Source organism: Castor canadensis, chromosome 7 (genome assembly GCF_047511655.1).
Source record: "Castor canadensis chromosome 7, mCasCan1.hap1v2, whole genome shotgun sequence".
Lineage (NCBI taxonomy): Eukaryota > Metazoa > Chordata > Mammalia > Rodentia > Castoridae > Castor > Castor canadensis.
The window spans coordinates 114,576,050-114,589,816 of record NC_133392.1 but is presented as its reverse complement, the minus strand read 5'-3'; the positions used below and the strand labels follow the sequence as shown (position 1 = coordinate 114,589,816).

The 13,767-nt window shown below is 37.1% G+C and overlaps 1 protein-coding gene across 1 annotated transcript in view; it reads right to left on the bottom strand.

The window, feature by feature from the left end:
• Positions 1-13,767, bottom strand: part of LOC109695365 (cytochrome P450 2J2-like) — a 51,805-nt gene that overhangs the window by 21,182 nt on the left and 16,856 nt on the right. The window contains 3 exon segments of the mRNA XM_074079965.1: positions 1,362-1,500; positions 1,797-1,888; positions 1,891-1,969. Of these exon segments, the coding sequence (XP_073936066.1) occupies positions 1,362-1,500; positions 1,797-1,888; positions 1,891-1,969 (310 nt within the window).

Below are 13,767 nucleotides of genomic sequence, written 5' to 3'. Positions count from 1 at the left end.
CTTATTTAACTTAGCATGATGTCTTCAAAATTAATCCAAGGTGTAGCATAAATGAGAATTTCATTCTCTTTAGGCCTGAATATATAGTATTCCATTTCAAACACAGTCCACATTTATCAGTTAATAATCCATGAACATTGGGCTGATTCAGCCTCTTGGCTGTTGTGAATATATTTACTATGAACACAGGTATAACATCTATCACTTTAATATTATATCACATTCATATTTTGTAAACTCAATTCCAGATATCAAATCTATATCCAACTCATTAGCTCTTAAACTCAAAAAAAATCACAGGTAAAAATGAATTTTATGTTATGGGCCAGGGTGCATGTGCATAAATATCCACATATATAAGCATGTATTTATAGATCAATTTATGAAAGAAATGAAAGGTTAAGAAAAATTTACCCTTAGGATTAGAAACACTCTGACTTTCTCTATTCTTGTTTATCTTAGAGCAAAAATAGTTCATCTTGATCCACTAAATTTATTTTATGCCTCATCAATATACTAACTGCTCATCACAATTTGGAAAACAGTACAATGGCAGTTCTCATCTTCCACCTACTCAAACTGTTCTAGAATACGGAGGAAGAAACATGGTAAACAGTCACTCTCCTTGAAGGGACAGCAGCATGTGGGGAAGATACATAAATAATGTGTGATACAGACAGCAAAGGAGGTGCATGATTGCATATCTGGAGGAAGACATGCTGATGATTCCCAGGTTAGTGATTTCCTAGAAGAATGAGAAGTGTCTTAGGGACATAAAACTTGAGCAGATTCTACCTGAAGAGAAAGAAATTCAACATGTGATGAACTGGGGAAGTATATTCTTGGTAGAGGAAAGAGCAGATGTCAAAACATAGAGGCATATATAAGGACAGTGCCAGGAGAATGACATGTAATTTAGTAGAGCCACCATTCAGGGTGGGTAAGGTTGAAACTAGAAAGGCAAAAGGGAGCACATTAGAGGGCACCATATCCCAGGCTAAGAATCTTGAATGCCATCTATGAGAAAATGAGAAGGCAATAGTAAAAAGAAGGGAAGGGTATGACTAGGTTTTCATTGAAGAATGTAACTCTTCATTAAACCTATTTAAAAGTTAATTCAGTTCACTGTTTCCCCTCCTTGATTCTGGGTTTCTCAAGAGCAGAGACTCTAATATTTGTACATTAGAGCCCATCAAAATCCTCACAGAAAAAGTGAAGAATTTTCTCAATCCAGGTGCATGTCACCTCATAACTATTCTACCAATCTTTCTATTCTACCATGCTGTCCTCTGGCCCTCCTTTGAGCCATATGTTGCAGGAGCACCATGCTGTCGTGCTCCTAACACAGTCAACAGGCTCACCTTGGATGTCTGGGTAGAGGGCCATGTACAGCAGACCCCAGCTCAGTGTTGTAGATGTTGTTTCAGTTCCAGCTAGGAAGAGGTCTAGCGTGGTGCACACGAGGTTTTCTTCATGGAAACTTGAAGTCTTGCCTGTGTTCTAGAAAGGAGTGTGTATTGATTTATTCAGAGCATTTTTGGTTGCCACAACCCACAGGGGCTTTATCATAGGGAAATAATTTGAAGTAAAGATCTGGAGAAATGACTGTCCATTTCATGTCCACAGGAAGCAGCAATACTGTGCAGATGTTCCTCCATAAATGCTGGAGGCTAACAGAAAGCTTCAAGCATTTGGTGATAAAAATCAAGACAACTATGTCCTTATGCATGTAATTTGTGGTAAACTCTTACTAGAGTGGAAAGAGAATAAAACATAAAAAACATTTTTTATCCTACCTTTTCAATTTCCTTGAGGTAAGCATCAATAAAGTCTCTTGTTTCTGTAGGATTCAAATCTCTCTTGTGTTTTTCAACCATGTGAGAAACAATTTCAGTTTTTCCCAGTGTCTGAAGACAGTTTGGTGTGGCCCAGGAAAGAATTTCATTATCTATGGAAACATATTGTAGAGCTAGTGAAGAAAAACAAAATAATCACGGGGAAAACATGGTGTCACTTTTTCATTTTCAAAGACAGTCTTGTCTTCCCATTCTTATTTTCTTACACTTCAACTATGGACTCATCCCTCTGGCAGGCATTTAACCTCTCCATGTAAAATGTATTGTGCTTCTGAGAAGTTGGGATTACAGGCATGAACTATCATGTTTGGCTCTTAGCTATATTCTTAAGTGAAACTGCTGACAGTATATGTGTGAAGCATTTGGCTAAGTGTTGTCAAATTGGTCTTCAGAAAGGGAGTTTAATTTATACTTTCCATAACCATGTTCCAGAACACTGTGTCTGTGCCCATAGTGTTAGCTAGTGTTCTTTTTGCCAATCTGATAGTTTTAAAATGATGTCATGTCTTAATTTATGTTTTTTTGGTTTGTAGAGAATTTGGACAGTATTTCCAAGTGTTTATTAATAGTTTTTATCTTTGAACATTTTAAAAATTAAGGTATTTTTCTTTTGAAAAAAAAATGTATTGTGCTTGAGACCACTTCTTACCACCCCAAGTGCTTGTCGTTCTCATCACTAACCTGGACGAGGTCATAATTTTCATTGGTTTTCCTTATTGCACATATAACCACACGTCAGCATATTTTCCACTGAGCCTACAGAGGTATCATTTAACTGTGCAACCACAGGGTTTCATTCCTTGGCTCAATCCTCAAGCCTTTTCCATTATACTCAAGTCCGAATTCATTCTTTGCTCTTGAAAACCCCACAGAACTATTCCCTGCAGTCCCATCTCCTTCTGTTTGTCATGGTTACTCTTTGCAGTCCAGCAGAGTAGCTTCTGTGATCACATTGAAGGCATTACTATTGCAGTCCTTGGCAGCAGTTACTTGTGCCTTTCCCTCTGAAAGTGGCATGACTCCAGTCCCTCACGTCATGAAGAAGTGGTTCAAATATCACCTCCTTGGAGCTGTCTTACCTGGTGATTCTCTAAGTGGAAGATATTTTTTAACCCTCAATTCCATTGTCATGATTTATTTTCCCTGATGGAAATATCACAAATGTGTATGCATTTGGGTAATTGCACATGTTGGTGCCCCTCAGTATGATGTAATTTCCATATGGTAAGAGTTCGCTATATTTTAACTGAAATAAAGTGATTGTTCAATAAGCCTTCTTTAGCATCTGGTAGAAAATGAATACCCTATTAAGGTGGAAAAATCCATAGACTTAAAATGAGAGAGAGACAGATTTATGCATTAGCTCATGTGGCTTCTGGTTATAGTGTTTGGTATAAAGTTATAATAATTGTATTAACAACAAGCTTTGTTGATCCTTTATCTAACTGCCAGTGGGGACCCACAGTGATTCTGGATACTGAATGATGTGAGATACACAAAATACCTAACATAGCACTGGTGATTGCATAATCACAAAGCAACTCTCACAAACTGTGTTGCTTCATCTCATCTTTTTAGGGTTGTTGTGAAAATTAACAGAGATAAAAGTATATACAGTTGTCCATCAAAGTGTCTTGACTCTAAGAAATTTATTACTCTTACTCTATAGCTATTTTGTACTGTCTGAGAAATTTCTCTTCCTTAAGACATACACGCAGAAGTCAGCTAGGTACCCATTGAAATTTCCTGACTCCCTAGTCTCTGTCTTGATAGAAAGAAAAAAAAAAAACAAATGAAATTGTTGAACTGCAGACTACCATGACTAAGAATGAAGACTAAGAATGAAAATATAACTTGAACAAGTTATTTTTGAAAGTTATTTAATTAGGATGTATTGATTGTACAAAGTAAGGGATTTCATTGTGACATTTCTGTATATACACATAATTTGGCTTGATAATATTCACCCCTTGTATTATTCTTTCTTATCCCTGCCTCCCTACATGCACCCTTTAAATTTTTTTACAATATTTTAAATGGGTTTCATTATTTCCTTTTCATGTGGGCATACCATATACTTTGTTCACACTCTACCTGCTTTACCTTCTCATCTCTTGCTGTTCATCTCTTCCAAAGAGTCCACCTTTTATGTTCATGTCCTTTTTTTGTAAAGTCTAGGTTCTACATATGAGAGAAATCTGCAATATTTCTCTGAGTCTGACTTATTTCACTTAACATGATGATATCCATTTCCCTCCATTTTCATGCAAATGATGCAGTTTCATTCTCCTTTATGGTTAAATGATAGTCCATTGTATATGTATGTAACATTTTCTTTATCCAGTCCTCTGGTGATGGGAACATAGGCTGATTCCATTACTTGTGAATAGTGCTGCAATAAACATGGGTGTGCAGGTATTTCTATTGTATGTTACTTACATTCCTTTTATGTATATGCTTGTGAGTGGCACAGCAGGATCATACGGTAGTTCTATTTTTAGTTTTATTGAGGAATCACCATAATGATTTCTGTAGTGGATGCAGCAATTTAGATTCACACCAATAGCATATAATGATTCCTTTTCCCTGCTCCCCCACCCTCTTCAGCATTTGTTGTTGCTTGTTTTCTTGATAGCCATTGAGATTGGGGTGAGACAGAATCTTAATGTTTTGATTTGTTTTTACCTTATGGCTAGGGATGATGAACACCTCTTCTACATCTGTTTATTGGATTTTTGTATTTCTTTCAAAAACCGTTTCTTCAACTCATTTTCCATGTATTAATTGGATTACTTATTCTTTTGTTATTTACTTTGTTGGGCTCTTTATATATTCTGGATCTCAGTCCTTTATCACATGAATAGCTGGCAAAAACTTTTTTCCCATTCTGCAGGCTTTCTCTTTTCTATGAAAATTGTTCCTTTTTTTTTATTGTTTTATTATTCATATGTGCATACAAGGCTTGGGTCATTTCTGCCCTCTGCCCCCACCCCCTCCCTTACCACCCACTCCACCCCCTCCCTCTCCCCCCACCCCCTCAATACCCAACAGAAACTATTTTGCCCTTATTTCTAATTTTGTTGTAGAGAGAGTATAAGCAATAATAGGAAGGAACAAGGGTTTTTGCTGGTTGAGATAAGGATAGCTATACAGGGAGTTGACTCACCTTAATTTCCTGTGCGTGTGTGTTACCTTCTAGGTTAATTCTTTTTGATCTAACCTTTTCTCTAGTTCCTGGTCCCCTTTTCCTATTGGCCTCAGTTGCTTTTAAGGTATCTGCTTTAGTTTCTCTGCCTTGAGGGCAACAAATACTAGCTAATTTTTTAGGTGTCTTACCTATCCTCACCCCTCCCTTGTGTGCTCTCGCTTTTATCATGTGCTCAAAGTCCAATCCCCTTGTTGTGTTTGCCCTTGATTTAATGTCTGCATATGAGGGAGAACATACGATTTTTGGTCTTTTGGGCCAGGCTAACCTCACTCAGAATGATGTTCTCCAACTCCATCCATTGACCAGCGAATGATAACATTTCGTTCTTCTTCATGGCTGCATAAAATTCCATTGTGTATAGATACCACATTTTCTTGATCCATTCATCAGTAGTGGGGCATCTTGGCTGTTTCCATAACTTGGCTATTGTGAATAGTGCTGCAATAAACATGGGTGTGCAGGTGCCTCTGGAGTAACCTGTGTCACAGTCTTTTGGGTATGTCCCCAAGAGTGGTATTGCTGGATCAAATGGTAGGTCAATGTTTAGTTTTTAAGTAGCCTCCAAATTTTTTTCCAGAGTGGTTGTACTAGTTTACATTCCCATCAACAGTGTAAGAGGGTTCCTTTTTCCCCGCATCCTTGCCAACACCTGTTGTTCGTGGTGTTGCTAATGATGGCTATTCTAACAGGGATGAGGTGGAATCTTAGAGTGGTTTTAATTTGCATTTCCTTTATTGCTAGAGATGGGGAGCATTTTTTCATGTGTTTTTTGGCCATTTGAATTTCTTCTTTTGAGAAAGTTCTGCTTAGTTCACTTGCCCATTTCTTTATTGGTTCATTAGTTTTGGGAGAATTTAGTTATTTAAAAGTTCCCTGTATATTCTGGTTATCAGTCCTTTGTCTGATGTGTAGCTGGCAAATATTTTCTCCCACTCTGTGGGTGTTCTCTTCAGTTTAGAGACCATTTCTTTTGATGAACAGAAGCTTTTTAGTTTTATGAGGTCTCATTTATCTATGCTATCTCTTAGTTGCTGTGCTGCTGGGGTTTCGTTGAGAAAGTTCTTACCTATACCTACTAACTCCAGAGTATTTCCTACTCTTTCCTGTATCAACTTTAGAGTTTGGGGTCTGATATTAAGCTCCTTGATCCATTTTGAGTTAATATTGGTACAAGGTGATATACATGGATCTAGTTTCAGTTTTTTGCAGATGGCTAACCAGTTTTCCCAGCAGTTTTTGTTGAAGAGGCTGCTATTTCTCCATTGTATATTTTTAGCGCCTTTGTCAAAGACAAGTTGGTTATAGTTGTGTGGCTTCATATCTGGGTCCTCTATTCTATTCCACTGGCCTTCATGTCTGTTTCTGTGCCAGTACCATGCTGTTTCTATCACTATTGCTTTGTAATATAGTTTGAAGTCAGCAAATATGCTGACTGTGATACCTCCAGCATATTTCATATGACTGAGTATTGCCTTGGCTATTCGCGGCCTCTTGTGTTTCCATATAAATTAAACGGTAGATTTTTCAATGTCTTTAATGAATGTCATTGGAATGTTGATGGGAATTGCATTAAACATGTAGATTACCTTTGGGAGTATAGACATTTTTACTATGCTGATTCTACCAATCCATGAGCATGGAAGATCTCTCCACTTTCTATAGTCTTCCTCAATCTCTTTCTTCAGAAGTTTATAGTTTTCCTTGTAGAGGTCGTTCACATCCTTTGTTAGGTTTACACCTAGGTATTTGATTTTTTTTGAGGCTATTGTAAATGGAATTGTTTTCATACATTCTTTTTCACTTTGTTCATTATTAGTGTATAGAAATGCTAATGATTTTTCTGTCTTGATTTCATATCCTGCTACCTTGCTGTAGCTATTGATGATGTCTAGGAGCTTCTGAGTAGAGTTTTTTGGTCTTTAAGGTATAGGATCATGTTGTCTGCAAATAGGGATATTTTGACAGTTTCTTTACCTATTTGTATTCCTTTTATTCCTTCTTCTTGCCTAATTGCTCTGGCTAGGAATTCCAGTACTATGTTGAATAGGAGTGGAGATAGTGGGCATCCTTGTCTGGTTCCTGATTTTAGAGGGAATGGTTTCAGTTTTTCTCTGTTTAGTATAATGCTGGCTGTAGGTCTGTCATATATAGCTTTTATAATGTTGAGGTACTTTCCTTCCATTCCTAGTTTTCTTAGAGCTTTTATCATGAAATGGTGTTGGATCTTATCAAAGGCTTTTTCTGCATCTATTGAGATGATCAAGTGGTTTTTGTCTTTGCTTCTGTTAATGTGGTTTATTATGTTTATTGATTTTCATATGTTGAACCACCCCTGCATTCCTGGGATGAAGCCTACTTTGCCGTGGTGAATAATCTTTTTGATGTGTTGTTGAATTCGGTTTGCCATTATTTTGTTGAGGATTTTTGCATCAATGTTCATTAAGGAGATTGGCCTATAGTTCTCCTTTTTGGAGGTGTCTTTGCCTGGTTTCGGGATAAGTGTAATACTGGCTTCATAAAATGTGTTAGGCAGTTTTCCTTCCCTTTCTATTTCATGGAACAGTTTAAGGAGGGTTGGTATCAGTTCTTCTTTAAAGGTCTGATAGAATTCAGCAGAGAATCCATCAGGTCCTGGACTTTTCTTTTTGGGGAGATTCTTGATTGCTCTTCAATTTCATCTTGTGTTATAGATCTATTCAGGTGATTAATTTCCTCTTGGTTCAGTTTTGGATGATCATATGTATCTAGAAATCTGTCCATTTCTTTAAGATTTTCAAATTTATTTGAATATAGGTTCTCGAAGTAGTCTCTGATGATTTCCTGGACTTCCATGGTGTTTGTTGTTATCTCCCCTTTTGCATTCCTGATTCTACTAATTTCAGTTTTTTCTCTTCTTATTTTAGTCAGGTTTGCCAGGGGTCTATCAATCTTGTTTATTTTCTCAAAGAACCAACTTTTTGTTTCATTAATTCTTGGTATGGTTTTTTTCGAATCTATTTCATTGATTTCAGCTCTTATTTTTATTATTTCTCTCCTTCTATTTGTTTTGGGATTTGCTTATTCTTGTTTTTCTAGGAGTTTGAGATATATCATTAGGTCATTGATTTGGGATCTTTCAGTCTTTTTATATATGCACTCATAGCTATAAACTTTCTTCTCAGGGCTGCCTTTGCTGTGCCCCATAGGTTTCGGTAGGTTGTGTTTTCATTTTCATTGACTTCCAGAAACTTTTTAATTTCCTCTTTTATTTCATCAATGATTCATTGTTCATTAACTAATGAGTTATTTAGTTTCCAGCTGTTTGCATGTTTTTTGTCTTTACTTTTGTTGTTGAGTTCTACTTTTACTACATTGTGATCAGATAGTATGCATGGTATAATTTCTATTTTCTTATATTTGCTGAGACTTGCTTTGTGCCCTAGGATATGATCTATTTTGGAGAAGGTTCCATGGGCTGCCAAGAAGAATGTATATTGTTTAGAAGTTGAATGAAATGTTCTGTAGACATCAAGTAGGTCCATTTGATCTATTGTATATTTTAGATCTTGGATTTCTTTATTGATTTTTTGTTTGGTTGACCTATCTATTGATGATAATGAGGTGTTAAAGCCTCCCACAACTACTACTACTGTGTTGGAGTTAGTATATGCTTTTAGGTCTTTCAGGGTATGTTTGATGAAATTGGGTGTGTTGACATTGGGTGCATACAGGTTGATGATTATTATTTCCTTTTGGTCTATTTCCCCTTTTATTAGTATGGAATGTCTTTCTTTATCTCATTTGATCAATGTAGGTTTGAAGTCTACTTTGTCAGAGATAAGTATTTCTACTCCTGCCTATTTTCAGGGGCCATTGGCTTGGTAAATCTTCTTCTAGCCTTTCATCCTAAGCCTATGCTTATTTCTGTTGGTGAGATGGGTCTCCTGTAAGCAACAAACTATTGAATCTTCCTTTTAATCCATTTCGTCAAGCGGTGCCTTTTGATGGGTAAATTAAGTCCATTAACATTAAGTGTTAGTACTGATAGTTATGTGGTGATTCCTGTCATTTAGTTGTCTTAGTTGTTTGAAGGTTTGATTGTGTGTACCTAAGTTGAGGTTACTCTCTACTTACTTGGTTTTTCTTTTCCTGTGGTTTTGTGCTGCCTGTCTTTTCATGGTTAAGTTGGGTTTCACTTTCTGTGTGCAGAATCCCTTGAAGAATCTTTTGTAGTGGTGGCTTTGTGGTCACATATTGTTTTAGTTTCTGCTTATCATGGAAGACTTTTATTGCTCCATCTATTTTGAATGATAGTTTTGGTGGGTAGAGTATCCTGGGGTTGAAGTTATTTTCATTCAGTGCCTGGAAGATCTCACCCCACGCTCTTCTTGCTTTTAATGTTTCTGTTGAGAAGTCTGCTGTGATTTTGATGGGTTTACCTTTGTATGTTATTTGTTTTTTCTCTCTTACAGCCTTCAATATTCTTTCCCTAATTTCTGAACTTGTTGCTTTAATGGTGATATGCCATGGGGTAGTTCTATTTTGATCTGGTCTGTTTGGTGTCCTGGAGGCCTCTTGCATCTGTATGGGAAAATCTTTCTCTAGATTTGGGAAATTTTCTGTTATTATTTTGTTGAATATATTATGCATTCCCTTTGCTTGCACCTCTTCTCCTTCTTCGATGCCCATGATTCTCAAGTTTGGTCTTTTGATTGAGTTGGCGAGTTATTGCATTTTCTTTTCACATGTCTTGAGTTTTTTAATTGATAGGTCTTCAGTTTTTTCTTTAATTACCATTTCATCTTCAAGTTCTGAGATTCTGTCTTCTGTTTGTTCTATTCTGCTGGATTGGCCTTCCGTTTTGTTTTGCAGTTCTGCTTCATTCTTTTTTTCTAGGTTTTCCATATCCTGGGTGGTTTCCTTTTTAATGTCTATTTTTGTCCTGAGTACATTTATCTGTTTATTAATTGTGTTCTCTGTTTCACTTTTGTGTTTATACAGTGCTTCTATGGTTTCCTTTATTTCTTCTTTTGCTTTCTCAAATTCTCTATTTTTGTTGTCTTGGAATATCTTGAGTGTCTCCTGTACATTTTGGTTGACACTATCCAGTATCATCTCTATAAAATTCTCATTTAGTACTTGTAGTATGTCTTCTTTTAAATTATTCTTGTGGGCTTCATTGGGTTCTTTGACATAGTTTATTTTCATTCTGTTGGAGTCTGGATCTGAGTATCTGTTTTCTTCATTTCCCTCTGGTGCCTGTACTAATTTTTTGCTGTGGGGAAACTGGTTTCCCTGTTTTTTCTGTCTTCCCATCATTGCCCTTGATGTTGTTATTGTCCCTGTATTGTGTGCAATTAAGTATTTTCTGTCTTATAATTATAGCACTAGTGATATTTAGAATGGAAGGGTGCACGGGGATGGAAAGCAAAGAAGTTAAAGGAAAAGGGAAGAACAAATAATGAAGTAGAAAAAAAAATAAAACAAAGAAACAAACAAAAAAAGTTTCAAAGATATAAACAGGGAGAGACAGTGTACTAATCAACCATAAGCTGAAAAGGTATTAGAGAGACAGAGAGAGGATTGAAAATAAAAAATAAAAAGAATAAAGGTAATAATAAAAATAAAAAATAAGTAAATGAAAGAAAAAATATATATAAATAAAATAAACCAAAATGAAAAATAGAAAAAAAAAACCCTCCAAGTTCAAATGCAATGAAGTTTCAGTCTTAATAATTTGGGTGTCTGTCTCAGCCTCCAATGTGGGAGATGGTGCCTCAGTTATTGTTCTGTAGTTGTCTCATCAAAGGGGATGCATAAAGTAAAACAAAACTGCACACACACACACACACACACACACACACACACACACACAAAGTGTCCCAAGTTCAAATGCAATACAGTTTCAGTAAGTTTTTCAACATGCAGGTGTAGTTCAGTTGTTTTCTTATCAAAGGTAGGGAGTGAGAAAAAAAAGAGTCTGGAGACAGTTCTGAGAATGGTATCTGTGGCTGTAGCTTGCCTGCCCACTGCTGTCAGCCTGCTGTTCCTGGAGGTGTTATTTATGCAGATCTCTGGGGTGAGTTTAGCACTCACCTGGCCCTGCAGGCTTTGTTTACTCAGAGTTCTCCAGTGCGTGTGCCACTGCTACAAGCTTTCCCCTTTCCAAGCACACTGGGGGAGGTGACACTGCACCCGCATTCTCTGGCCTGCATGTTTGTTTACAGCTCACATGGGATGTGGGTCTTCCCCTCTCTCCTGTGTAGTTTTCCTCCCACTGCCGCTTTTACAAGCTTTCCCGCTCATGCTTGCTGGGCGTGTACTGCTGCTCCTGCCAGTCAGCGTGTTTGTTTACAGCTCATGTAGGAGGTGGGTCTTCCTCCCTCTCCTGTGGGGTTTTCCTCCCTCCACCACTCTCACAAGCTTTCCTGCTCCTGGTTGCTGGGTGAGCGCCCCCTGCTCCTGCTGGAGCCACTCCAGCCAGGCCCAGCTTGTTTATTTACAGTTCCAGGAAGGATTCCCCTCCCCCCCTTCGGTGCTCAGTGTGCCCCACCCTCTTTGCAACATGTCATATTGTTCTTATTGCTTATTACTCAGTTTCTCTTTTTTCCCCGGGTGAAGGTCGGTCTGTCCAGGGGGCTATGCTGCTCTGGCCCAGGCTTGTCTGTGGGAGAACTGAGTGCTGCTTAGTTCACCTTGTCCGTGTCTTCCCAAGCTGTCTGGGCGTGGGCATCTGGCAGCCTGGGGGCCCTCCTCGTTTCTCCATTTAATGTGAAGTGGAGATGCTCTGCGCCAGCTGGAGGTGTAGAGGGGTCAAAGTTTTGCCTCTTCTCGGTGATCTTGCCTGCAAGGTGTGTCTCCAGTGTCTCTCCAAGATTTCACTATAGGAGTCACGCTTTCTGCTTCCTCCCTCTAGCTGCCATCTTGGAATTCCTGTTTCTTTTGATGTGCAGAAGCTTTTTAATCTGATGCAGTCTCATTTGTCAATTCTTGCTCCTATTTCCTGAGCTATAGAGTCCTATTCAGAAAAACATTGCCTATGCCTGTAGTTTGTGTGTTTTTCTATTTTTCCTCTCATAGTTTCTAATTTTCAGGTCTTACTATAAGGTGTTTGATCTATTTTGAATTGATTTTTGTAGAGGTTGATAAGTAGAGATTAGTTTTAGTATTTTACTTGTGGCCATCCAGTTTTTCCAGTACCATTTGCTGAAGAGTCTGACCATCTCCAATGTGAAGTTTTTGGTTCCTTTGTTGAGAATCAGTTGGCTGTAGCCGTGTTGACTTATTTCTGGGTCCTCTATTCTTTGCAATTGGTCCATGTGTCTGTATTTGTGCCAATATCATGCTGCTTTTGTTACTATGGCTTTGTGGTATAATTTGAAGCCAAGTATTTGATATCCCCAGCATTGCTTTTTTTTTTGCTCAGAATCGCTTTGGTTATTCTAGGTCATTTTTGCTTTCCTATGGATGTCAGGATTTTTTTTTCTATTTTGGTGAGGAATGTCATTGGGATTTTGATGGGAATTTAATTGAATATCTTGCTTCCTTTCAGTACTACAGCCATTAACACAATATTAATTCTGTCAATCTATTAACATGGGAAGTCTTTCCATTTCTTACTGCCTTCTAAATTTCTTTCATTAGTGTTTTATCATTTTAATTTTAGAAGTCTTTCACCTTCCTAGTTAAGTTGATTCCTAGGTATTTTATTTTACTTGAAACCATCATGAATGGGAATGTTTTACTGATTGTTTTCTGAGCATGTTTGTTATAGTTATGTACTACTGAGTTTTCTATGCAAATTTTTTATCCTGATACTTTGTTGAAAGTGTTTATCAGATCTAAGAGTGTTCTCATGGAGTCTTTAGAGTCTTTTAAGTATAGGCTGAAGAGGAATAACTGGACTTATTCCTTTCCTATTTGGATCCCTGTTGTTTCTTTCTGTTGCCTTTTGCTCTAAGAAGTTGAACACTATATTCATTAAGACTGGACACTCTTATTTCATTCCTGATTTCAGAGGAAATGTTTTCATTTTTTCCCCATTTAATAAAATGTTGGCTATATGTGTTTTTTTTTGCATGTTGCCTGTATTATGTTATGGTATATTCCTTCTATTCTTAGCTTTTTATGGGTTTTATCATGAAGAGGTGTTGAAATTTGTCAAAGTGTGATTTTTATCCTTGATTCTATTTATGTGCTGTACTATGTATATTATGAAGCATCTTTGCATTCTTATAATGAAACTAACTTGTTCCTGGTGAATGAGATTTTCAATGTATTGTTAAATTTGATCTGCAAGTGTATTATTAACAATTTTTGCATGTATATTAATCAACCTTGAGAAACATTGATGTTTGTTCTTTCTTAAGGGTCTGGTAGAATTCAGCAGTGAATCCAGCAGTCCTAGGCTCTTCTTTTTCTGGACATTCTTTATTACTTCTGTAATCTCATTGTTCATTACAGATTGGTATAAGTTATTCATTTCTTCTTCAATTTCAGAAGGTCATATGTGTTTAAAAATTTATCCCTTTCTTATAGATTTTCTAATTTATCAGAATATATATTCACAAACTATATCCTATGAGTTTCATTGACATCTATTGTAACATCTCCCCTTTTATCTCTAGTTTTATTAATTTGGTCTCCTCTCCCTTTTTCTGGTTACTTTGGCAAAGGTTTTGACAATCTTAATCTCTGTGCCTTTGTATAGTCCCCATAGTTTCT